This window comes from Geotrypetes seraphini, chromosome 2 (genome assembly GCF_902459505.1).
Source record: "Geotrypetes seraphini chromosome 2, aGeoSer1.1, whole genome shotgun sequence".
NCBI lineage: Eukaryota > Metazoa > Chordata > Amphibia > Gymnophiona > Dermophiidae > Geotrypetes > Geotrypetes seraphini.
Genome location: NC_047085.1, coordinates 510,824,620 through 510,851,165, shown reverse-complemented (window position 1 = coordinate 510,851,165; position 26,546 = coordinate 510,824,620). Strand labels below are relative to the sequence as shown.

Below are 26,546 nucleotides of genomic sequence, written 5' to 3'. Positions count from 1 at the left end.
AGATCTTGGGTCACAGCTCCTCGTTGGGTTTTTGCAGCTTCAGCTCAGCAGCCCTCAGCGTCCACCGACTGATCCCCGCTCAGCTCTGAACCACAGATCGCGGCTTGTGCAGCAGAACTGGGCCCTGCACGCTGTGCATGACCGGCGAAGTTAGCGCATTTTGGGTTTGTTCCAGGGGGGAGGAGGAGGACTCTGTTAGCCCGTTCTAGCTTGCACGTGACACCTCCCCACAAATCAGCAACAGTCTCTGTCATGTAGGCATGGAGCTCAGCACGTAGGCACACAGAGTCTGTGTGCCTATGTGCTGAGACCACTGCCTACGTGACAGAGACTGTTGCTGTTGATTCGTCGGGATTCGGGAGCTCAGCTCAGCGCCAGACCCGGAAAGGAAATTAGGTAGGCCTCGGGATAGGAACCCCGGGTCCATCCCGTGGGAGTCCCGTCAGCCTTGGAGGGGTCCTCGTAGTAGTCCTGTGGGCCTGGAAGGGATCCCCGTGGAGTCCCGTCGACCTAGGGGGATCTCCACGGGATTCTCGCGATCCCCGTTCCCTTACACTATCTAACCAGCCAATTGGGATGCACTTTAAAAAAAAAACAAACAAACACAACCCGAGGTAGGCCGCCTACACTGTAAATGTCTGTTGTGGTTGCAGGGAGGCGCCTAGGAACGCTTAAGCTCGCCCAAGGCTGGACGTAGGTGTGGTTTCACCTGGAAGTGGCCTTAGGTGAGCTTAAGCAGCCCTAGGTGTCTCCCTGCTGGCCTACATTTCAAATAGATACGTCCGCTAAACTGATCGCAGCAAGAAAATTCCCTTCCAGAATCAGCTGAAGGGCCGTGGCGGGGTTCCTCCGAACCAGCAGGAGGGACGCCCACTCCCCCCCTCCTGTGCGTGGCAGAAGGGATGCCCAATCCCTCCTGCCACCAACCCCTAAACAATCCCTCGCACCCCTTCCTGAAATGCCAAAGGGGAAGAAAACCATTGCAACAGCGTTTAACTTCAAGAAAGGGAACTATGATGCTATGAGGCAAATGGTAAGGAGAAAACTCAAGAACAGCTCCAGGAAAACACAGACGGAGGAGCAAGCCTGGACCTTATTCAAGGACACGGTAAACGAGGCGCAAAACCTGTATATACCCAGATTTAGAAAAGGGAGCAAAAAGAATCAAACAAAAGACCCAGCATGGATAACCAATGAAGTTAAGAAGGTGATAGGGAACAAGAAAAAATCATTCAAGAAGTGGAAAAAGGATAAAACTGAGGAAAACTGGAAAGAGCACAGGAAACATCAAAAAGAATGTCACCGTGTGGTTAGAACAGCAAAAAGAGAGTACGAGGAGAGACTTGCCAAGGAGGCACGAAATTTTAAACCATTCTTTCGATATGTGAAAGGAAAACAACCGACAAGGGAGGAAGTGGGACCCCTGGATGAGGAAGGCAGAAAAGGAGTAGTAAAGGAGGAAAAGGAGGTAGCAGACAGATTAAACACGTTCTTCTCGTCAGTCTTCACAAAAGAGGACAGAACCAACGTGCCAGAACCATAAAAAACCTTCAGGGGGGATCAAGAGGAAGAATTATTATCAATAGAGGTGAGCCTCGAGGACGTACTCAAACAGATAGATAGACTAAAAACTGACAAATCGCCGGGACCTGATGGAATCCACCCGAGGAGAATATTGAAGGAGCTCAGAGACGAAATAGCGGAGTTACTACAGAAGATTTGCAACCTATCCTTGAAAACAGGGGTAGTCCCGGAGGACTGGAGGAAAGCGAATGTTACACCTATCTTCAAAAAGGGATCCAGAGGTGACCCGGGGAACTACAGACCGATGAGCTTGACCTCAGTCCCGGGAAAGATGGCCGAATCATTCATCAAAGACAGCATAAATGAGCATATAGAAAGAAATAATCCGATGAGAACCAGCCAGCATGGTTTCTGTAAAGGGAGATCCTGCCAAACGAACCTACTGCACTTCTTCGAGGGGATTAACAAACAATTGGACAAAGGTGACCCCATAGACATCATATATCTGGACTTTCAAAAAGCCTTCGACAAGGTACCCCATGAACGCCTGCTAAGGAAACTGTGGAACCATGGGGTGGAGGGGGAAGTGCACAGATGGATCTGTAATTGGTTGGCGGACAGGAAGCAGAGGGTAGGAGTAAAAGGACACTACTCTGACTGGGAAGCAGTCACGAGCAGTGTCCCGCAGGGGTCAGTGCTGGGACCACTGCTGTTCAATATATTCATTAATGACCTGGAAGTGGGGACGAAGTGCGAAGTCATAAAATTTGCAGATGACACAAAACTCTCCAGTAGAGTTAGAACTGTTGAAGAATGTAAAGAACTACAAAGGGACTTGAACAAACTAAGTGAATGGGCAAATAAATGGCAAATGTGTTTCAATGTAGAGAAATGCAAAGTCTTGCACATAGGGAAAGGAAACCCGATGTTCAGCTACAAGATGGGGTGGGATGGTATTGGGGAAGAGCAACCTAGAAAGGGACTTGGGGGTCTTAGTGGACCAATCAATGAAGTCGGGAGCACAATGCGCAGCGGCCTCCAAGAAGGCGAACAGAATGTTGGGAATTATTAAAAAAGGAATCACTACCAGAACCAAAGAAGTTATCCTGCCGCTATATCGTGCGATGGTACGTCCGCATCTGGAATACTGCGTTCAATACTGGTCGCCGTACCTTTAGAAGGATATAGCGACACTCGAGAGGGTCCAGAGAAGAGCAACAAAGATGATAAGGGGCATAGAAGGCCTCTCGTATGCTGAGAGGCTGGAGAAACTGGGGCTCTTTTCTCTGGAAAAACGGAGACTTAGAGGGGACATGATAAAAACTTACAAGATCATAAAGGGTATAGAGAAGGTGGAGAGGGGCAGATTCTTCAGATTGGCGGGGGAAACAAAAACAAGAGGCCATGCAAGAAAATTGAAGATTCAGAACAATTCAGATTCAGAACAAATGCTAGGAAGTTCTTCTTCAGCTAGAGAGTGGTGGATACCTGGAATGCGCTTCCGGAGGAGGTGGTAGAGCAGAGTACGATTTTGGGTTTCAAAAAGGGGTTGGACATGTTCCTAAAGGAAAAGGGGATTGAGGGGTATAGCTAGAGGGGTACTATAAAGGATAAAATGTCTTAAGTGAAAGAACACTGGGGGGCCACCGCGAGTGCGGACTGCTGAGCACGATGGACCTATGGTCTGACTCGGCAGAGGCGATGCTTATGTTCTTATGTTCTTATTAACCCAAGGGAGTGGCTTTAGGTATCTAGCCATTCATAGTCTTAGGCCACTCCCAGTGCATCCCAGAATGCACTGGGAAGGAGGCCTAAGACTATGGTTAGCACAGGTGCCAAATTCCCCTCAGATGCCTGGGACAATCAGGGCCTTAGGTCTCTCCCCGGTGCATTCCACCATTCTGAAGAGGGAGTAATCATCCTTCCGGCCAGCCTTTCTGTTAAAGATATATTAAAAGTATGCTTTGTAGTTCCTTGGGCGGGAGCCAGCCAGTGGTGTCCTTCTGAGAGAAAGTGGTCAATCAATCGCCTGGAGCTTTGGGTGATTCATCTGGCCCTCCTGCATTTCGAGCATCTTCTCCAGAATCAGGCAGTGCATGTCTTCTCAGACAATACCATGACAGTGGCTTAGGTCATTCAACAGGGAGGCACCAGGAGCTCGTCGCTGCTCAAGAAAGCCCAGCTTCTCTTTCAGTGAGCGGAAAACCATCTTATGGCGATTTCAACAGTGCATGTGGCAGGAGTTGACAACGTTCACGTGAATTATCTCAGCCATTAGATTCTGGATCCAGGGTAATGATCCCTGTCCCAGAGAGTCTTCAGCTCATAATGGAACATTACATTAGTTGGGTTGGCCAACATTTGACCTAGAAGAGTGACCAAGATGATAAAGGGGATGGAACTCCTCTTGTATGAGAAAAGACTAAAAAGATTAGGGCTCTTCAGCTTGGAAAACAGATGACTGAGGGGAGATATGACTGAAGTCTATAAAATCATGAGTGGAGAAGAACGGTGACAAGTGGATCGAGTTTTCACTCCGTCAAAAATTACAAAGACTAGGGGACACTCAAAGAAGTTACAGGGAAATATTTTTTCACTCATAGAATAGTTAAGCTCTGTAACGTATTTCCAGAGGTTTTCAGTTCGTTTGTTTTTCATTTTCTCACTCTGACCGCCTGGCCTCGCGGGTCCGCGTCCGTCTTTTTTCTTATGTCTCGGCCTTGTTCCGGGTTTAAAAACTGTACTAAGTGCAACCGGGTTATCTCCATCACCGACCCTCATCATTGGTCTGTGGAGTGCCTGGGTGTGGGCTCTTCGTAGGAGGGTGGCCAAGATTCTCCAACTCTTTGGCCCCATGTATCCTGCGGGACAGGCCTCGAGCTCGGCCTCGGCGCCCTCGTTGGGCATTTTGGCCTCAAAGTCCTTGGCCTCGAAATCCACGGCCTCGGCCCCTCCTGTTACTCCGGCCTCTGGTAAGTCTCCTCTTTCCTCCTCGGGTGTGCCGGCAAAGAAGCCTACCTCCGAGTCTCATGTCAGTGCCGCCTTGTCGGCATCTTCAAGACATCACTCTAAGCGTGCCTCCTCACGTAGGAAATACTCTTCCTCGAGGTCTCCCCCGAAGGAGCGCACTGCTGCACCTAAGACCCAACCATCCTTGGTCTAGAGAGTTGCGCGGGGACAGAAATCCCACCCGTCCCCACCAAAGTCCCACCCGTCCCCACGAGGAATCCCCTCTGTCCCCACCCGTCCCCGTGAGGAATCCCCTCCGTCCCCGCCCATCCCTATAAACTTCAGAAATAGTTATTTCATTTAATAACCGCCTAGAACTGAAAGGTATTGGCGGGATAGAAGTCACCAATGTAATGTAATGTAATTATGCTACTGAATTAAAGGCTCTGGTAGAAACCCATTTACAAATAAGCAAAAAGACTTTATTAATTTGGAAAAATTAATTGGAAAGAATACATACTTTGTAAACGGGTTTCTACCAGAGCCTCTAATGTTTATAAATTTTTATCAACACAACTAATATACTACTTTATCCTGAAGCAAAAAAAAAAAGAAATAGAATTCTTTTCCTACCTTTGTTGCCTGGTTTCTGCTTTCCTCATGTTCTCATTCAGTTCCTTCCATCCACTGTCTCTCTTCTCTCTTCGTCTTCCATTTGCTCTGTTACTGTGTCTCTCCCTTTCTCCCCCCTTCCAAATTGGTCTGGCACCCATCTTCTTCCCTCTGCTCCCCCATAGTCTGCAACTCTGTCTTTTTCCCTGCCAGCGTCTTCTCCCTACTCTCTCTTCCCCATTTCCATTCAGCGTCCTTCTCCCCCCCATCTTCCCCATGTCCTGTCGGCGTCCTTCTCCCCCTCTTTCTTCCCCATGTCCTTTCAGCGTCCTTCTCCCCCTCTGTCTTCCCCATGTCCTTTCAGCATCCTTCTCCCCCTCTGTCTTCCCATGTCCTTTCAGCGTCCTTCTCCACCCCTTTGTCTTCCCCATGTGCTTTCAGCATCCTTCTCTCCCCCGTCTTCCCCATGTCCTTTCAGCATCCGTCTCTCCCCCGTCTTCCCCATGTCCTTTCAGCGTCCTTCTCTCCCCCATCTTCCCCATGTCCTTTCAACGTCCTTCTCCACCCCTTTGTCTTCCCCATGTCCTTTCAACGTCCTTCTCCACCCCTTTGTCTTCCCCATGTCCTTTCAGCGTCCTTCTCCACCCCTTTGTCTTCCCCATGTCCTTTCAACGTCCTTCTCCACCCCTTTGTCTTCCCCATGTGCTTTCAGCGTCCTTCTCCCCCCTCTGTCTTCCCCATGTGCTTTCAGCGTCCTTCTCCCCCCTCAGTTTTATCCATTTCCCTTAAGCGTCTTTTCCTCTCCACCCCACCTTTCCTCCCTTTCTCTCTCCCTGCCCTCTTACCTTCATGGCGCTTCCCCGCCCGCCCGACAACAGAACAGAAGGTAATTTAGATTCGCGACTACAGGTCAGGGAGGTTTGTCGGACCGGACCTGTTGTCGGTCGGTCGGGGGAAGAGCCACAAAGGTAAGGGGACCTGGCCGGCTGTGCTGCACCCGGGGCGGACCGCCCCCCCCCCCCTTGGTATGCCACTGCCTTTTCCCTACCTGCCCTGCCGCAGCACACAGCCGACCGGAAGTCTTCCCGATGTCAGCGCTGACGTCGGAGGGAGGGAGGGCTTTGCTTAAGCCTTCCCTCCGACGTCAGCGCTGACATCGGGAAGACTTCCGGTCGGCTGTGTGCTGCGGCAGGGCAGGTAGGGAGAAGACGAGCCTCGCAGCTGAGTACATCCAGCCCCGCGACCCTCGGAGGTGTCCCCACGGGATTCCTGCAATCCTAGGGGGCGTCCCCACGAGATCCCCGCGACCCGAAGGGGGAACCCGCGGGATTCCCGTCGTCCCCATTCCCATGCAGCTCTCTACCTTGGTCTCGGTGCCTATGGTCGAGGACATGCTTAAGGCTATTCTTACCACGCAGCTTTCCTCGGTGGTGAGCCAACTGGTCCTGACTTCGACACCTCTGACCTCGGTCTCGACCCAGTCTCGGTCTGACCTGCCTGAGCGTCCCCTCGTTTCTCGAGGCCCTGCCCGCAAGACTCGCCAGGTTCCCTCGAGCGATTCTTCATCCCCCGAGTCACCTGTAACTTTTTGGGGATCCAGGGTGCCTTTTTCCCCTGCTACTTTGTCAAGGTTTTCCCCTCCTAAAAAGCTCCGGTCTTCTCCACCCCTTTGGGGCAGGTCTCCGACCGTGAAACCTTCTAGACACATGCTTGTCCTCGAGTTGGACTCTGGGTTGTGTTCCCCATTGAGGCAGCTACCAGCCTCTAAAGGGTCTTCTTCAAAACATTGGAGGAATTTTCCTTTACCCAGTCTTCCCCAAGGCGTCGCCAGCTAATTCCTCGGACCCCGGGGTCTTCCTAGGCCCACCTATCACGGGGTCGTTCCTCGACGCCCTCCAGACACTTTTGTAGAGCCTCTTCATTCTCCCATTCGCGGGACTCCAAGGCCCCGGCTTACTATTAAAGGGAAATTTCTCCCTCTTTCTCGGCTGCCCCCAGATTTCACTCGGTGTCTCCTCAGGAGGATGAGTCTTCTTCTCAAAACTCCTCTTTTACTCGTTTCATCACTGACATGGGTAGGGCATTGAAACTGGACCTCCAGTCTGAGTCCCGTTATACCCAGGAACATCTGAAGGAGTTGGGTGTTGATCATCCGCCCTGTGAGGCATTATGCTTGCCATTGCATCAGGTTCTCTGGCAAACCTTTCTCCGGAACCTGGAGACCCCCTATGTGATCACAGCCATTCCCTCCAAGTTGGAGTCCCGTTACTGGACAATTCCGGTTAAGGGGTTTGAAAGTTCTCAGCTTTCTCATCAGTCCTTGGTGGTTGAGTCTTCCTTGTAGAAGTTCAACCCCTCTACGGTTTACGCTGCTGTCTCTCCGGGCAGGGAGGGCCATACGATGGACAAATTTGGTCGCCGTCTTTACCAAAACTCAATGATGGTGAATCGTGTCCTTAACTATAACTTTATCTTCACGTCCTGCCTCCGGTTCTGTGTGGATGCCCTCCGCTCGTTCTGGGAGGACATACCGGATTCTCGGTGTCAGGAGTTTTGTCTCCTCGAGGAGACCCTCTTCCAGCTCCGCCTCTATATGTTTCAGGCAGCCTACGATGCCTTCGAGTTGTCCTCGAGGGTCTTGGCCTTTGCGGTCACCATGCGCCGCCTCGCTTGGCTCTGCATTGTGGATATGGACCTGAATCTACAGGATCGTCTTGCCAATCTCTTGTGTGTGGGTCGTGAGCTTTTCGATGATTCCATCGAAGCAGCCACCAAGCGCCTATCGGACCATGAACGTTCCTTCGCCTCTCTGGTGAAACTTAAACCGAAGGCCCCTCCGGCTCGGCAATACAAACCTCCTCTCCGGAGGTACCCACAGAAATCTACGCCTGCCTTCTCTCGGCCTCCTTCGAAGCGGCCGCAGCAGCAGCAGCAACGTCAAACTAAGACCCAGCCGCCAGCTCCGGCAAAGACTGGGCCGTCCTTTTGACAATTCCAGTCTGAGCCTTCAGGCTCCTTTCCTCCTGGAGCCTTCACCCCTCCCCATCGGGGGTCGTCTCCATCATTTCTATGCCCAATGGGAAGGTCTTACCACCGACAGTTGGGTGCTTTCTATCATCCGGGAAGGGTACTCCCTTCACTTCAGTCTTGTACCCCCAGACCTACCTCCAAGAGAGTTTCCTTCTGCTCGGTCTCAGCTGCTTCTCCTTCTGCGGGAAGCTCAGGCCCTTCGGGCGGTTGAGGAGGTTCCCCCGGACCAGTGGAATACCGGATTTTATTCCCGGTACTTTCTGGTTCCCAAGAAGATGGGGTATCTGCGTCCAATCCTGGACCTCTGTGCTCTGAACAAGTTTCTGGTCAGAGAACGGTTCAGAATGCTCACCCTTCCTACTTTGTACCCCCTCTTGGACGAGGGGGACAGGCTGTGCTCACTGGACCTCAAGGAGGTGTACACGCACATTCCAATACACCCGGCCTCTCGCCAGTATCTGAGATTCCGGGTGGGGGATCTCCATCTCCAGTATCGTGTTCTTCCCTTCGGCCTGGCAGCCTCTCTGAGGGTCTTCACTAAATGTCTAGTGGTGGTTGCTGCGGCCCTACGTCTCCGCGGCCTTCAGGTGTTTCCCTACCTCGACGACTGGTTGATCAAAGCGTCCTCTCGCCACGAAGTTCTGCGAGCGACGAATCAGACCATCTTGCTCCTTCAGAGCCTTGGCTTCAAGATGAACTTTCCCAAGTCTCAGCTCTACCCGTCCCAGTCTCTGGAATTTATCGGAGCGGTCCTGGACATGGCTCGTCTCCGCTCCTTCTTGCCTAGGCCTCAACAGGAGGCCCTATTTCGCTTATGCCGGAGAGTATCCCATCTGTCTTCAGCCCCAGCTCAGCTCCTGATGGTCCTCCTAGGTCACATGGCCTCCACGGTTCATGTGACTCCTTTTGCCAGACTTCACCTTCGTATTCCTCAATGGACTCTGGCGTCCCAATGGAACCAGGATCGAGACCCTGTCTCTCGACTCATTATTGTGACTCCTTTGTTGAAGCAATCTCTCCGTTGGTGGATGCTCTCTTCTAATCTTTCCAGAGGTTTTTTGTTTAATGCTACTTCTCCGCAAAAGGTCCTCATAACGGACTCGTCGGCCTACACTTGAGGGGCTCATCTAGATGGTCTTCGCACTCAGGGTCTTTGGTCCAGTGCCGACCACCTTTGTCACATCAATCTGCTGGAGCTTCGAGCGATCTTCCTCACCCTGAAAGCCTTTTGTCACCTGCTTCGCGACTGAGTGGTGCTGGTCCGCACGGACAACCAGGTTGCCATGTATTATATCAACAAACAGGGGAACTGGGTCCTGATCACTGTGCCAAGAGGCGCTGCGGCTCTGGGATTGGGCCATCCGCCGCAACATATTCCTTCGAGTGGTCTACATTCAGGGCCAGCACAATTGTCTGGCGGACAAGATGAGTCGTCTTCTACAGCTTCATGAGTGATCCATCTATTCCTTGATTCTGCGTCACATATTTGCTCATTGGGGGACTCCGGACGTCGACCTGTTAGCGTCCCCCCACAATCACCAGTTGCCCCGGTTCTGCTCCAGGGTATACACCCCGCTCAGACTCGAGACGGATGCTTTTCTGCTGGATTGGACGAACCTGTTTCTGTATGCGTTCCCTCCATTCCCTCTGATTCTGAAGACTAGTCAGGCTCAAGTCCATGAGTGCCACCATGATTCTGATAGCTCCTCGGTGGCCCCGACAACCGTGGTTCTCCCTCCTGTTGCAACTCAGTTCCAGGGAGCCGCCTCTTCTGCCTGTTTTTCCTTCTCTGCTTACACAGAGTCAGGGTTCTCTTCTTTATCCCAACCTGCAGTCTCTGCACTTAACGGCTTGGTTCCTCACGGCTTGATGCTCTCGTTCCAGTACTCCCAGCCTGTGCTGGATGTCCTGGCAGCTTCTCGGAAGGAGTCCACTCGCCTGTGTTACCATCAGAAGCGGACCCGCTTTTCTTCCTGGTGTGCTACTCGACAGCAGGAGCTGCTGTCTGCCTCATTATCTGCTGTCCTGGACTATCTGTTACACTTGTCTGTCGCTGGACTCAAGTCCTCATCAGTTCGAGTTCACCTTAGTGCCATTGCTGATTTTCATCAGCTTTTTGACCGGAAGCCTATCTCTGTTCATCCTGTGGCCTCCCGCTTCATGAAAGGCTTTTTCCACGTTCGCCCGCCCCTTAAACCTCCCCCTATGGTTTGGGATCTTAATGTGGTCCTTGCTCGTTTGATGAAACCCCCGTTTGAGACGCTAGCGCGGGCTCACTTGAAGTACCTTACTTGGAAGGTTGTGTTTCTTATTGCTCTCACTTCTGCCCGTCAGGTCAGTGAGCTTCAAGCCTTGATAGCGGACCTTCCTTTCACTCTCTTCCATCGTGATAAGGTGGTTCTCCGTACCCATCTTAACTTTTTGCCTAAGATTGTTTTCTGAGTTTCACATCAACCAATCCATTGTTCTTCCTGTGTTTTTTTCTGAAGCCCCATTCTCACCTGGAGAAGTGGCTCTGCATTCTCTTGATTGTAAGCGTGCGCTGGCCTTCTACTTGAATCGCACCGCTCCTCATCGTTCTGCTCTCCAGCTGTTCCTCTCTTTCGATCCTAATCGCTTGGGTCGCTCTGTTTCTAAGCGGACCATTTCTAACTGGTTGGCCGCTTGTATCTCTTTCTGTTACGATCAGGCTGGTCTCTCCCTGCCGGGCCGAGTCACAGGCCACAAGGTCAGAGCGATGGCGGCGTCTGTTGATTGAGGAAATCTGTAAGACTGCCACGTGGTCCTCGGTTCATACATTTACCTCGCACTACTGTCTGGATGCTTTCTCCAGGCGTGATGGCCATTTTGGCCAGTCAGTTTTACAAAATCTGTTCTCCTAAATTGCCAACTCTCCCTCCATCCCATTCTGGTTAGCTTGGAGGTCTCACATATGTAGAGAATATGCTGCCTGCTTGTCCTGGGATAAAGCACAGTTACTTACAGGTGTTATCCAGGGACAGCAGGCAGATATTCTCGCAACCCACCCACCTCCCCGTGGTTGGCTTCTTTGCTAGCTATCTGAACTGAGGAGACGCATGCCCTAGACAGGGCAGGAGGGGCACGCACGCATGCGCGGGCCAATCGCAAGCTTGAAGGTCTTCAAGCAAGTGTGCTTGCGAAAATGTCCACTAGGGTGCTCCGTTGGTGACGTCACCCACATGTAGAGAATATCTGCCTGCTGTCCCTGGATAACACCTGTTTTTTGAGCAGCCCAAGAATACCATCCAAATGTGTTATGCACTTTTAATTTGGGGTCCCTAGCTGTGGCACCTCCCTCCATTAGTGCAGGCTGTGTCTCCTTATAGCACAGTTTCTTTCAGATTGATACTGGTTAATAACCTGTTTCAATTGTTTATGATTGTTATGAACAGATTAGACTTATTTGTCGGGGAGTGTCCCTGTACCCTTCCCTATGGTCTATGTCCTCTACAGGTGTCACGTTAAATGAACTGGAGTCCTGAGGTAAGAGGGGAGGGTCTGAAAATATAATGTAAGTGAGGCTCCCTAGAAGCAGTCTCGCGACACGGGATGCACAACCCACTTGTCCAGGAAAAGAGCTTGGACTTAGCAAACGTAAGAACCTAATCCTTCATTATCCTAGGACAAGCAGGCAGCATATTCTCACATATAGGTGATGTCATCCACGGAGCTCGGTTCGGACAGCGACTGCCCACACCGCGCATGTGCCAATGCCTTCCCACCAGATGAGACTCGCGGTACCTTAGTTCTTTGTTTTCTGTTGAGAGAAGAAGTACCTTTTTGATTGGACTCCGTTCAATCTGTGTTTTCTTTTCCATGCTATCTTGACTTTCATTTTCTTAAAAAAAAAAAAAAGAATAAAATGTTTCTTTTATTTTTTCTTTTCCTTCAATCTTGGGCTTTGGCTTCAGGAATTTTTCCTTCGCAGGTCTCTCATTTTCACAATTGAGTTTAATCTCGCCAATGAGATTTTTCCTTCCATGTCAAAACCTATGAAAGGATTTAATAAATACTGTAGGTGTCAAAGGCCTTTTTCTATAACAGACCCTCATAGTTGGTGTCTCCAGTGTTTAGGCCTTGAACACCGATTTGAGTCTTGTACTCGATGTTCCATCTTACAAAAGTGCTCCATCAAAGCCTGTCAAATTCATTAGGAGAAGCTGTTTTCCTCAACCATGGACATCAGAAAATCTTTGGAGCCGTTGCCATTGAAAGCTCCTGCATCGACATCAGGAAACCTCCTACTCTCAGGGAAGTCAGCTAACAAGCCATCCACTTCCCAGCAAGCATCGTAGGCCTCATGCATTGAGTCTCTTGATGCAGACCAAACACCGATACCATCGTTCTGCAGATTTGCAGGTTGTCTCTCCTCCTAGGTATGCATACTCGTCGATGTCACCCTCTCTGAGACAACCTGCTGCATCGACAGTACCGGCTGTTGAGCCATCGGTACTGCTGCCTCTTCTCAGCCAACGTCACAGGCTGCGATGGCAACAAGTCTCTTGATTCGGGCCAAACAAAGACACCATCATTCTGCAGATCTGCAGGTTGTATCTCCTACACGGTGTGCATCCTCTTCACCCATACCGAGACAACCTGCTGCACCAACGGTACCAGCTCATGAACCAGCGATCGTGGTGCACTCTTTTCGGGAGAAGCTCGATGTGTTCTTCCACAGGGAGATTGGCGCTGTCTTTAAATCGCACTGCTTGCATCTGCTACAATTGACTATTGCTGCCGACCCAACCTGAGCATACCTCTGCGAAGCCTCAAGGTACCACCGATCCATCTAAACATCAAGACACTACTCATGGATTTTCTACATGGCACCATCATTCCATCTCTTGATGCCGATCTTCCTCCAGACATGGCTCTTCGCATTGAAGTTCTACCTCTTCTCAACAACGCTCTCCTTCAAGACATCATTTTGCTTCTTCAATGCTTAGGTCCTCCTCTTTAATGGGGCGTTCCAGTCCAAGACACCATCGTTCCTCATCACATTGACCTCCTGCTTTGAAGTGGAAAAACGAAATTCATCATTCCTCTTCAGTCTCTCCATCAGACTGGTACTAAAAATATCGCAGGGCTTCTTGTAGACATTTTGAGACGGGATGGTCAGCAAATGCTGATCTGTTGATCTTAGAGATCTGGCTGGAGAATTATGGTATCAAATAACAATGTAAAAATATTGGTGTAATGGTTTGTTGAATTTTGAAGGTTAATAGTGCGATTTTATAGATTATTCTATGTGAAATTGGTAGCCAGTGTGCTTTTTGTAACAGGAGAGTGACATGATCGTATTTTTTGGAGTTAGTAATAATTTTTATTGCAGTATTTTATATTATTTGTAACCTTATTTCTTTCTGAGTTATGCCATGGCATAATATATTGCAGTAATCCAGCCTGGAAAATAACCAAGGAATGAATTAGAACATTAAGAGCTTTTAGTCTTTGGCCCAGAAATGTCTAAGGAAATAGACAATTTAATTTATATCATGAATTTATGATGCGTGTACGGTTCGACAGATTAGATCAGGGGTAGGGAATTCCGGTCCTCGAGAGCCAGAGGCAGATCAGGATATCCACAATGAATATGTATGAGATGGATTTGCATGCGCTGCCTCCCTGAGATGCATATTGTGACAGGGAAGCCCCTGTCACAAGTAAAAAGACTGTGGGTCCAGTCAGAAATACTGCCCTTAAGGCTGTAAGCTCTAAAATAAAGCCTATTTCTCCTGGTAAAAGCAGCAGGGTAGCACAACCAAATAACATGGCGGAAAAGCAGGGGTGGAGTCAGCCCAGGATTCTGGAAGGGAGGGCACTGAAACCACAAGCCAGTCCCTATTACTCCTTTCCCCAGGTTAGAGGAATCCAGGTAGAAGGGGGTGGAGCTGGTCACGGAGCCCTGCAACCATGCAAACCTCAAATAGGCAGAAGGCAGAGTAATCAGAGAGGAGGAGGAGGCTCACCTGTTGCTGATTGTAGGAGCCCAGCAGCAAACCAAGATAGCTGCTATCTCCCTTCTTCCACCAGCCAGCCAAAAAAGCTTTCAGGACACCAGCCCACCAGGGGAGAGAGATTACCTCCAGGGAAGTACCATAACTTTCCTAGCACGTTTTGGGGTGAGGAGCTAGAGGGTGTTCCTGAAGGGGAAAATGATTTGAGAGGGCTGGCAGGTATTCAAAGGGGGGGGGGGGGAAGAACCAGCAGAAGTGCAGGACTTCATAGAGAGCCCTAATCCCCTGGAGCCAGCCTGGGAAATGTTCAGTGAGGAAGGCTCTGGAGAATACATGCTTGAGGAAGACATGGACATGGAGTCTTGAGCTAGAAAAGGCATGGCAGCAGTGCCTAATTAAGTAATGCCAAAATAATTCCTTGAACCTCAGTTCTCTTAAGTGCCCTTTGAAGTAAAATTCTGGATGTTAGAGGCATGTTCAGGTGGGCGATTAAGACCTTTAGCATAAGGGAGGTTTGCCCGCACAACCTGGGTTCAGGTTGTGAACGTCCTTCAAAGGGAGGGACTAGGAGAGAAAGAGGAAAATAATAAAAGCCAAAAACGTTTTTTTTTTCTCTTCTACAAAGTATAGGGGAAAGCTTGCTGACACCTGTTGTGCTCAGCTGTGAATTAGTAAACCAGCTTGGGTTGGGGGAGAAGTCTTAGTCCTGAGAGGGGACGCTACGGAGGCAGTGAAGAAACTGCAGAAGCAATTTTTTTTTGTTTTTTTTAATGATGATTTCAATGCACTGAGGAAGATTGACAGTCACATGCAGAGGCACATCCGGTGTGCCCGGGACTTATGTAATATACTGTGAACTCAATGACTGTGCCCTGTGACAAATGTGCATGCAGTGATGTTTTGGGCTTGCATGTTAATAAATCCAAAGAAGTTTTGCTAGAAGTCCAGTCTCTGGGGTTTTCCTTTGACCAACCATATAAAAGGCGCTCCTAAAATCTTACCTGTGATCCGAGCCGGGGTTTCCCACCTACTTGGGGTCTGGCCCGGCCACAATATTTATTGTGGATATTTTGAAAACCAGACCTGCCTGTGGCTCTCGAGAACCGGAATTGCCTACCCGTGGACTAGATGGACCAGTCAGGTCTTTCTCTGCTGTTATTTATTCTGTTACCATCAGCAGGCAATTCCTCCGGAGAGATCGCCTTTAGGAGTTCACCCCAAGAAGCAAGACCCAATTCAATTTTTAAATCACTCTAGCGAGTAGAGATGACATATTTGGGTCACGTGCCTTGCACTGGGGAAAAGTCCATTTGACAGCATTCAAAACTGAAAAAGAGGAGCAGAGCAGCATTCACTAAGTAAATGGTCCATCATACAAGCGGCAGTAGCAGTGCTGACCATTCCAGCACGATCCAGGCAGTAGTGGAGTCAGGTTAGTCCCTGAAATCATGTGGCTGTATAGTGGTGATATTCAATGCCGCTACCCGCATAGCTAACTGTGCAGCTAAGACCGCTTAAATAATACCAGTTCTGTGTCCAGTTAGCTATGTGGGCACTGCTCTGAATATTCCAGCTGTAACCACACAATTCCAGGCATCACCGAAGAACCAGATTTTTAATGCTGGTGCCTGGATGCGGCCCACTATTGACTATCTGGGACTAATCTAGTTAGCAGTTATCGGCTTTATAGAAAATACTCAGTTCCCCTCGGCTGAATATTGATCATATCAATTCAACAAATAATACAAGCAGGAATAAAACAAATTACTTTAAAATAAGCTTTTATATCATATCTAAGAGTGCACAAAATAATCTAAATGGAGAGAAACATTCTACATCTTTCTATTATAATAAAACTTTTTATCATCAAACAGGTTTAAAATGTCTTCAGAGGATCCTTGAGAGTGAGAGGCCATTTACAAGTCCAGAATGTGGTAAAAGCTTTACTCTACAATCAAATTTAAGACGACATCAGAGGAATCATACCGGAAAGAAACAGTATCCATGTACAGAATGTGATAAGAGATCTAGTGATCCCTCAGCTTTAAAAGTGCACAAGAGGATTCATAGTGGAGAGAAACAATATACATGTCCAGAAGGTGGCAAAACTTTTAATCACGAATCAAGAAAACAGAAGATTCATACCACAGAGAAACTGTATACATGTCTAGAATGTGGTAAAAACTTTAATCGTCAATCGAATTTAAACCTTCACAAAAGGATTCATACTGGAGAGAAACCATATACATGTCTAGAATGTGGGAAAAGCTTTACTTGGAAATCAAATTTAAACCTTCACAAGAGGATTCATACTGGAGAAAAACCATTTACATGTTTAAAATGTGGGAGAAGCTTTAGTCGGCAATCACGTTTAAAAGTACATGAGAGGATTCATACTGGAGAGAAATTGTATATATGTCCAGAAGATGGCAAAAGTTTTAATCACGAATCAAGAAAACAGAAGAGTCATACCACAGAGAAACTGTATACATGTCTAGAATGTGGTAAAAACTTTAATCGTCAATCGAATTTAAACCTTCACAAGAGGATTCATACTGGAGAGAAACCATATACATGTCTAGAATGTGGGAAAAGCTTTACTTGGAAATCAAATTTAAACCTTCACAAGAGGATTCATACTGGAGAAAAACCATTTACATGTTCAGAATGTGGGAGAAGCTTTAGTCGGCAGTCACGTTTAAAAGTACATGAGAGGATTCATACTGGAGAGAAATTGTATACATGTCCAGAAGGTGGCAAAAGTTTTAATCATGAATCAAGAAAACAGAAGATTCATACCACAGAGAAACTGTATACATGTCTAGAATGTGGTAAAAACTTTAATCGTCAATCAGATTTAAACCGTCACAAGAGGATTCATACTGGAGAGAAACTGAATACATGTCCAGAATGTGGTAAAAACTTTAATAGGCAATCAAATTTAAACCTTCACAAGAGGATTCATACTGGAGAGAAACCATATACCTGTTGCGAATGTGGGAAAAAGTTTAGAGAGCAATCAACTTTAAGACATCATGAAAGGATTCATACTGGAGAAAAACCATATACCTGTTCAGAATGTGGGAAAAACTTTAATCGGCAATCAAATTTAAACCTTCACAAAAGTGTTCATACTGGAGAGAAACCATATATCTGTTCCAAATGTGGGAAAAGGTTTAGACTAAAGGCAACTTTAAGAAATCATGAGATGATTCATACTGGAGAGAAACCATATACCTATTCAGAATGTGGTAAAGGATAGAGTGATCCCTCAGCTTTAAAAACGCCCAAAAGGATTCATATCTAAGAGTGGTGGAAGAAACAACTATCAAGCAGCAATTGCTGAGTGAAAATATCAGTAAAGAATATGTAGGAGATTGTGACAAAGCAGGTAGCACTGTGCTCAGGAATGGATTTGTACAAACACATGTAGTTCTGATTGTTGTTTTTATGAAATTGTATTACTAACTGAAATGTTCAGTCTTACTGTTATGAACTGCCCAGAACTGCTGGTGGGGCAGTATATAAGAAAATAAATTATTATTATTATTTGTAGTGTTCTGAACAAAAAAGGAACTCTTAATTAAACATCAGGGAAGAGCTTGTTCTTCACAAGTTTCCCTTAATGGTTTCTTTTCCCAAGAAATAGCTATGCTTTTCACAAATCTTTTCATTAAACAGAGATTATATTTGCAGTAGGGCTTGCCACTCTCTAAACCAGTCTTTATCACAGTTGTAAGAAACAGTTTTGTGTAAGATTCAATCACAGCTCTGGTCAGGCAGTTTTCCACATAGAATCTGCTGGAGGTAAGATCCTCCTATCAGCAAACCAGGTCATCTCTTCCATTTCCTAGCTCCTGTGTTCCCTCTGGGGCCTCCATATGAGGCAAAGCTGGTCCACACATACAGCCCAGATACCCTCAGCTAAACTGTCAGTAACTGTTTCACCTTGGACAGTCTGTCTTTCTTAGCTTCGCCAGGCTTCTCCCACAACCACGTCTAGAGAAAAGCTAGGGACTTTTTTCCTTCTTGCTGAACCCCACTCCCTGACTAAGCAGGGTTACCTTAAGGTAGCTCAGTCCTGAGCTTTAAAGCCCAGTGCAGTCTGGGACTTGTAGTCTGCTTAGTCTTTAGCAGCCCCTGCTATACAGAGGTGGAATGGCCACATTGGTGGAAGATACCCCTTAATCTTCCACAGAAACTAAAACTGATACTGAAGAGTACATTAACATCACAGAATTAGTTTACAGGCTGTTGATCAACTGGCATTTCCTGCACTTTCATATAGCCTTGGTATTGTAGATTGGCTTCTTAAAAATCTTGAAAAGCTAAATGTAAGAACAAGAAAACCTATCCATGCCCATGAGGTCATCTGTATGTGTCAGTGTTTGCCTAAGAACATAAGAAAAGCCTTAATGGGTCAGACCAAAGGTCCATCAAGCTCACTAGCCTGTCCTCATGATGGCCAATCCAGGTCCCTAGTACCTGGCCAACACCCAAGGAGTAGCAACATTCAATGCTACCAACCCAGGGCAAGCAGTGGCTTCCCCCATGTCTTTCTCAATTATGGACTTTTCCTCCAGGAACTTGTGCATACCTTTCTTAAAACCAGCTACACTCTCCGCTCTTACCACAACCTTTGGCAATGCGTTCCAATGCTTAACTATTCTCTGAATGACAAAAATTTCCTCCTGTCATAAGAATATAAGAATAGCCATCCTGGGTCTGACCAGAGGTCCATCTAGTCCAGTATCCTGTTTCCACAAAGACCAATCCAGGTCACAATTACCTGGCAGAACCCAAGGAGTAGCAACATTCCACTGATCCCGGGGCAAGCATTGACTTCACCTGTGTCTCTCTCAATAGCAGACTATGGGCTTTTCCTCTAGAAACTAGACCAAACCTTTTCAAAAACTAGTTATATTAACTGCTCTTACCATATACTCTGGCGATGCATTCCAGAGCTTAGCTTCTAAGAGAGAAAATATTTCCTGTTATTGGTTTTAAAACAGTGGTCTCAAACTCAAACCCTTAGTGGGGCCACATTTTGGACTTTTTTCCGGAAAATCTTAGTATGGTGAGTGACGAGCAAGGAGAACGTTTTCACCAGGACATTCAGTCTGGAATGAGAGTATGATGGCCGACTACTGCTGGATGTTGTGCCGTGACAATCCAGACACAACTCACAAAAAGAAATCATACTCAACATTTTTGAAGAAATATTGGTTGTTAAGGGACACAGTCCAGTATAATTATGCTATTCTGTGTGCTTATTTGACTTTGGACCGAAGATACTGCAACATTTCTTAAAACCCTATATGCTAAAATGCTATAAGCTAACATTAGTCATAACTTTGAAAGTTTATGTGACTGAAAAAAAACTAATAACAGATCTGAAATCAGGGTGAAAAACTGATGTAGAAAAATGTGCTGTGTTGAAAAATATTTTTTTGTTGCCTTGTGTAATCAAAGGTTTTACTAGACAAAACCTAAACGTTGCAAGTTAGGCGATGTAAAAACAGGTATAAGTGCCAAAAAGGTATCCAAAGTGACCAGACAACCACTGCAGATACAAAGTAAAGACCCCCAAATGGCCCATCAACACCTGGTATAGGAAAGCCTAGTAGAGCTGCACACAGGTGTCTTATATAGCCTGGGGGGTGGGCTAGTGAACCATAGAGAGGAGGACCCAAGTGGAACATGTACCAAATCCTCCCAAACCCTACTCTGCTGCCATAGAGGTGCCACCTGCAACCATAAAGCCATTGGGGTTGTAGACAGGTGGGTATATTAGGTTTTGGGGGGCTCAGCATAACCTATAAGGGTGTTGTGGTGAGATGCTTATGTGGCACTCTTTGTGTGAAGTTCACAGCAGTGCCCTGTAAGATGCCCCACTACTCTGTTGCCATGTCTGGGTGGCCAGTCCCATGTCCATGAAATCACCAGACCACAAAAGTAGGAAAAATCATTTTATTTTCAATTTAGTGATCAAAATGTGTCCGTTTTGTGAATTTATTTCTGCTGTCTATATTTTGCTCTATATATGTCCATTTTTCTATAGTTGTTACTCTGCATATTTTAAAGTCATCTTCCTTGACCTCTTTGAAAACCAACAAAGAAAGAAACTTAATATACATTTTCTATGCACACAGTGCATTGAAAAGAGGAGACTGAGAAGGGACATGATTGAAATATTCAAGATACTGAAGGGAATAGACTTAGTAGATAAAGACAGGTTGTTCACCCTCTCCAAGGTAGGGAGAATAAGAGAGCACTCTCTAAAGTGAAATGGGGATAGATTCCGTACAAATGTAAGGCAGTTCTTCTTCACCCAGAGAGTGGTGGAAAACTGGAACGCTCTTCCGGAGGCTGTTATAGAGGAAAACACCCTCCAGGGATTCAAGACAAAGTTAGACAAGTTCCTGCTGAACAGGAACGTACGCAGGTAGGGCTGGTCTCAGGGCACTGGTCTTTGACCTAGGGGCCACCGCGGGTGCTGGACATGATGGACCACTGATCTGACCCAGCAGCGACAATTCTTATGTTCTTCTATTACAAATAGTACTATTATTAGGGGGTGGGGTCTGGGGCAGAGCTTGGGCAGGGGTACTTGGCTTGAAGAATTTGAGAACCACTGATCTAAAGTTTAGATTCTAAACCAGGGGTGTCCAACCTTTTGGCTTCCCTGGGCTGCATTGGGCAAAAAAATATGTTTCTGGGGCCGCATAAACGGTACAGCAAGACAGAGGAGGGAGCCGGCAAATCAGTAAACACACGGGGACTGCAGAGGAAAACACTCCATCACCCTCAACCGGGGCCGCACAAAATACTTCACGGGGCCGCAGGTTGGACACCCCTGTTCTAAACTATTCCAGCCCTCCTGCAAGCAAACGGTCATATAGAGACACAGACCGTGCAAGTCTGCCCAGTTCCTTCAATGTATATCATTATTTTCTGTGTTCATCCCACACTTGTTTGAACCATCCCTCGGGAGCGAATTCCAGGCATCCACCACCCTCTCCGTAAAGAAGAATTTCCTAACATTACTCTTGAATCTACCACCCTCAGCCTCTGCTTTTACCATTTTCCTGTCTCTGGAATCGATTTTCTTCTACTTAATACCTTTCAACTATTTGTTCTCTATTCTATGTGATTTATAAAATGACAATTGTACAGAATAGAGTTTCTTTTCCTGCTTTAATAAAAGATAAGTTCAGTAGAAAATTATAACTATTAGAAGCTTGAGCGGATGGGATCAGACAGGGACTGAACTCTCAGGGACAGGGACACATTTCCCCACATCATTCCCAGTCTTGGTTCTCCCAGTGTGTGTTGGGGGGAATCTCCTCCCTCAGGATTAGAAAGGAAGTGGGGGAGGAGCCGAGAAGGCGGGTGACGTCACAAGGGAGAGGGACTGAGCTCTCAGGGACAGGGACACATTTCCCCACATCATTCCCAGTCTTGGTTCTCCCAGTGTGTGTTGGGGGGAATCTCCTCCCTCAGGATTAGAAAGGAATTGGGGGAGGAGCCGAAGAGAAAGAGATTTGGAGCGGGAAGAAAGGCGGGAGACGTCACAAGGGAGGGGGCGGAGCTTCACACTAGAGGCTGAGCCCGGTGAGTGACGGACGGTCTTCTGGCTCTGCCCCTTTTAGTGCTGATTGGCCAGGATGGTTCCTGGAGCGGAAGGGCCCCCTAGCACGGATAAGGGAGAAAGGAGGAGGAGTTTCAGCTGCAATCCGCTGCTGATTGATCAGACTTTCCCTGGGGGCGGGAAGAGGAGGAGACGGAGACGCTGCAGCTGCAGAGCGTTGTCTAGGAGATGCAGTCAGTGGCGCTCCGCCCCCTTTGTGACGTCAACGGTGTCTGGCCGGAAGTACACAGTCGTCCATCTTCTGCTGGAGCTTCAAGTGCCCAGTTTCTTTCAGCTTCTGCCCTTCTCTCTCTTCCAAACCCTGAAGTAGAGGAAAAGGAGCCCCAAATGTCCAAAGCCCAGATGGCTGCAGGAGCTTCTGCTCAGGTAGGAGCTCCCCCTCCCCCACTTTCCCTTCTCTCTCTTTCATCTGGAGGGAGAGGGGCAGAGTCTCCTAAGGAGGAGGGGGAGGTAAATGAGGGCAGATGAGAGATTGGGACTTTGAATGACACAACCACACTCCAAGGGGGTCACATATATACAGGTACTTAGTTTGTTCCTAGGGCAATAGAGGATTAAGGAATTAGTCCAGGGTCCCTGGTCTACAATAATGGCAGAAGGGGAAAAGAAGGAATCATAGAAAAAGATGTGAAAAAACAGGGAAAAGGGAGAATAAAGAAAGAGAGAAGGGAAGAAGAAAAGAAAGGATGGATGAATTTGTCAATGCTTTCTCCCTTCAAAGGGGCCACTTGTCACCTGCATGCTCCCTTCATTCTCAAGGCAGTGTTGAACCCACAACCCAGTAGGTTATTATATTTTACTTGATATGTTCCTCTATAGGTCACTTGGCGACACTTCCACGCTCCATCCACATGTTCGCCTCCCCTTGCAGTTGCACACTAAGTAACATACATGCACCAGGTCTACAATAATGACTGATGGTGATGCAGAAGGCGCTGAGGGTGTTCCTGGTTTGTGTTTCAGATGCAGGTGAAGTTTGAGGACGTGGCTGTCTCTTTCTCCCAGGAGGAGTGGGAATATTTAGATGAAGGGCAGAAGGAGCTTTACAGGGAGGTGATGAAGGAGAATTATGAGACTCTGCTCTCCCTAGGTAAGGACTAAAATATTCAACTAATACGACACAATTTTCTGCTCTCCTTTGCTCCAGAAACCTCCAAGTGTGATCCGGCTCTCTCTACTAACTTCTATCTTAAGCTGACAGTGTGAGGGACCATAAGACTCCCTTTGAAATCAGAGACGGATTATTCTCTGTTTCTTGAAGAAGAGCTAGAATCTAGGGTCAGAGTAGCCCAAATGGTCAGAATCTGGCTGCAGAAGATTACATTGTACCTAGAAGCGGTATTTGAGACCAGCTGGTGTTCAACCAGATCATTCCTTTTTCCTTCTGTGACGAATAGTGGATTTGGTCTAAAACTCCAAATATGACTCCTAATTAGCACTCCAAGCTTTCTGAGGAAAAGACCACCTTGAGCACAACTGAGGTTCAGAGAAAGTTTATTGTGGAAATCACAACACTGCAGGAGATTTAAAGAACCACTTTAACTGGTCAAAATGATTTTAATTAGAGTCTGTTCAATCCAAACCATCCACACATTAGACTCAAATCATCAATCGCATAATTGTTGACCTTTCCCCTCTTCTCACAAACGTTCAACTTTCGTTCTGAAACACTCAACACTAGAGCCATCAGACGTGGTGGCTAAAAAGATAATTTTAGAGGTTTTTTTTGCCTCTGGGCTTCCTCTTCGGCTCACGTGTTTCAAAATGAAAACTATTTAAACGTTTCTTTAAAGTACTTAAATATATATGTAACTTGTATTTTTATATTTTTGAATATAATACCGCTCCCTGAAGCAGTGATTGGTATCACGAAACGTGCAAGTTGGCGGCGGTACTATTTGAATGCTGCAGGCGGCTAAGAAAAATTTTCGACTAGCCTTGTTGTTCAAATAAGTGCTAAAACATATTCAAATATACCACGCTACAGTTTTGTTAAAGGGAAAGGGGTTAATTTTCGAAAGGTTGACTATGGTAAAATGAGGAAATGGTTAAAAGGAAGCTAAAAGGATCCGCTGCAAAGTTTAGGACTTTAAATCAGGCACGGACATTTAAAAATACCATCTTGGAAACTTCATCGCTCTTGTTTTTATGTCTTGTCAGTTTCCCCTTCCTTGTATTTTAATTACTTTGTTAACTGCTTAGGTTTTTGCTATATTTGTGGTACAAATTGGACTTGGACTTCTATCCAGGAGTCACATCAGTCACTCACCGAGATCTCTCTTACGTTCTTGAGGGTTCCTTGTTTTATAGGCAGGAGCTGGTCTTGTCTCAGTTAGACTCAACCTACTTGAGTTTACATTTTTTAAAATTTGTAGAGCAGGTTTTTAACTGGCATCTTAAAAGTCACATAACAAAGGGCCATTTTAAGCTCTAATGTTATGTCACACTGTATCTGCTGTACACTGCCTTGGGTGAATCTCTTCATAAAGGTGGTTAATACATCCAAATAAATAAATAAAAATTCATCATAGCTGATGCTTTGAAATCTTGCTGCATATTTTTCTTTGAATAAAGGGGAGGTATAACTGAGTTTTCATGTTTATTCCTGGAAACAGGCTCTGTAAGGATAAGTCCTGATCAGTTCTCGTGGATTAAACAAGATGGAGAGACACATATCCAGGATCCCCAGGAGTCAGGAGAGAGAGAAGTTAGACATTCAGACACGGGTGAGTAACAAATACTCTACAGAATGATATGGGGTTTACAAGTTGGTTCATGGTCTTGTCTTGAGTTGACTTGATTATTGAAGCTCCTTCTTTGTTGAGCTATCCAAATATACTATCAACCGCTCCAAAACATTCAAAATACAGCTATTAAGATTTTTGTAGGGTCTGGAGACTCTGCCATGGTTCTCTACTCCTGAAGGAAGCCCATTGGTTACCATATTTTTATCAAGCCAAATTTAAGATGTTGGTTCTGACACACACAGCCTTTAAGATCTTAGAACCAGAACCATCTTATCCTGTCTCTATCTTGAACAAAATCAGATTCTGCTCTAGCACGGGTGTCCAAGCTTTTGGCTTCCCTGTGCTGCATTGGAAGAAAAAAAAAATTGGAGGCTGCTCAAACACTTAATGCTAGCTGATGAGCAAAAAAAAAGTTGAGCAGGTCCCACATTTGCAATCACTAATATAGAAAATGTACGTATCTAATAATAAACCTTCATTACAAGGACACTGTGGAGAGGAACCAAAAAAAGCAGTAATACTTATCCTGACTGATCAATCTTCCACATGCTCCGCTGATATCAGGAGCAACCACAGGCTTCCGCATCCCCGCTCTGATGATCAGGGATGCGCGCTCCTGGTTCTCCCATTCACTTCTATTACAGCCAAGGTGAGCCTCTTCAGACCGGGGATGTGGAAGCCTGTGACTGCTCCCACTGTCGGCAGCGCACGTGGAGGATCACTCAGTCAGGGAAAGTATTACTGCTTTTTGGGTTCCTCTCCACAGTGTCCCATTAAAATTGTTTTTTGTTTTTTTTTTGGGGGGGGGGGTTAAGTTCAAATATTTTTATTGAAAATTTTTTTTCCATATAAACAAATAGCGGACTGCTGGGCGCGATGGACCACTGGTCTGATTCAACAGCGGCAATTCTTATGTTCTTATAACTGAGGTACAAACCAATTGGCAATTTCATTTTATTAAAAATGACCTTTCCTTCTCAGTCTGCAGCCATCCAAAATGTGGAACATCAACCACCCATCTTCCTGTCTCTTTCAGTCTGTACATCTTAGCTCCAATACCAGAAAATTTACTTGCTGCTTTTGGCTTTCCTTGAACTGGGGAGTTAATTTTATTACATAAGAACAGCCGCTGCTGGGTCAGACCAGTGGTCCATCGCGCCCAGCAGTCTGCTCACGCGGTGGCCCCCAGGTCAAAGACCAGTGCCCTAACCGAGACCAGCCCTATCTGCTTTTCTTCTGGTTCCGCAGGAACTTGTCCAACCTTGTCTTGAATCCCTGGAGGGTGTTTTTCCTTATAACAGACTTATAGCATTCTTCTCTATCACTCTCTGGTTGATGAAGAACTTCCTTACGTTTGTACGGAATCTATCCCCTTTTAACTTTAGAGAGTGCCCTCTCGTTCTCTCTGCCTTGGAGAGGATAAACAACCTGTCAATATCCACTAAGTCTATTCTCTTCATTATCTTGAATGTTTCGATCATGTCTCCTCTCAGTCTCCTCTTTTCAAGGGAGAAGAGGCCCAGCTTCTCTAATCTCTCACTGTACGGCAACTCCTCCAGCCCCTTAACCATTTTAGTCGCTCTTCTCTGGACTCTTTCGAGTAGTACCATGTCCTTCATGTACACAAATGCACCACAAAACAGGAAGCAAAGATGTCCAACAGCAAATGGGAACACCTAACTCCCTACTACCAAAAACTCCACTGGCTACCCCTGGAAGCAAGAGTGCAATTCAAGTTCGCCTGTTTCTGTTTCAAATCCATCTTTGGTTCGGCCCCCCTATACCCGGTACCCCATTTTATCCTAGACCGCTCATCCAAACACACTCGCAGAACCCACCTGTTTAACCATCCTACTATAAAGGCCTTCCGCTACAAAAGATATCTAAATAGAACTCTCGCCTTCCAAGCAGGTCAGCTTAATAATTGGCTGGCCGACATTATCTCACGCGCTTCATCCTATCTAAACTTCAGGAAACTACTAAAAACTAATCTATTTACCCGATTTATATCCTAAGACCTCTATGCCCAACCTATGGCCCCTATTTTACCACACT

The 26,546-nt window shown here is 46.7% G+C and overlaps 2 protein-coding genes across 2 annotated transcripts in view; both read left to right on the top strand.

Moving 5' to 3' along the window:
* The window catches only part of LOC117355284 (zinc finger protein 208-like), a 97,430-nt gene that overhangs the window by 44,544 nt on the left and 26,340 nt on the right, over positions 1–26,546 (top strand). The window contains exon 8 of the mRNA XM_033933603.1: positions 15,968–17,327. Within this exon, the coding sequence (XP_033789494.1) occupies positions 15,968–17,327 (1,360 nt within the window). The remainder of the gene's footprint in view (positions 1–15,967; positions 17,328–26,546) is intronic.
* Positions 22,509–26,546, top strand: part of LOC117355240 (zinc finger protein 850-like) — a 55,469-nt gene continuing 51,431 nt past the window's right edge. The window contains exon 1 of the mRNA XM_033933528.1: positions 22,509–22,525. The gene's annotated coding sequence lies outside the window, so the exon portion shown is untranslated. The remainder of the gene's footprint in view (positions 22,526–26,546) is intronic.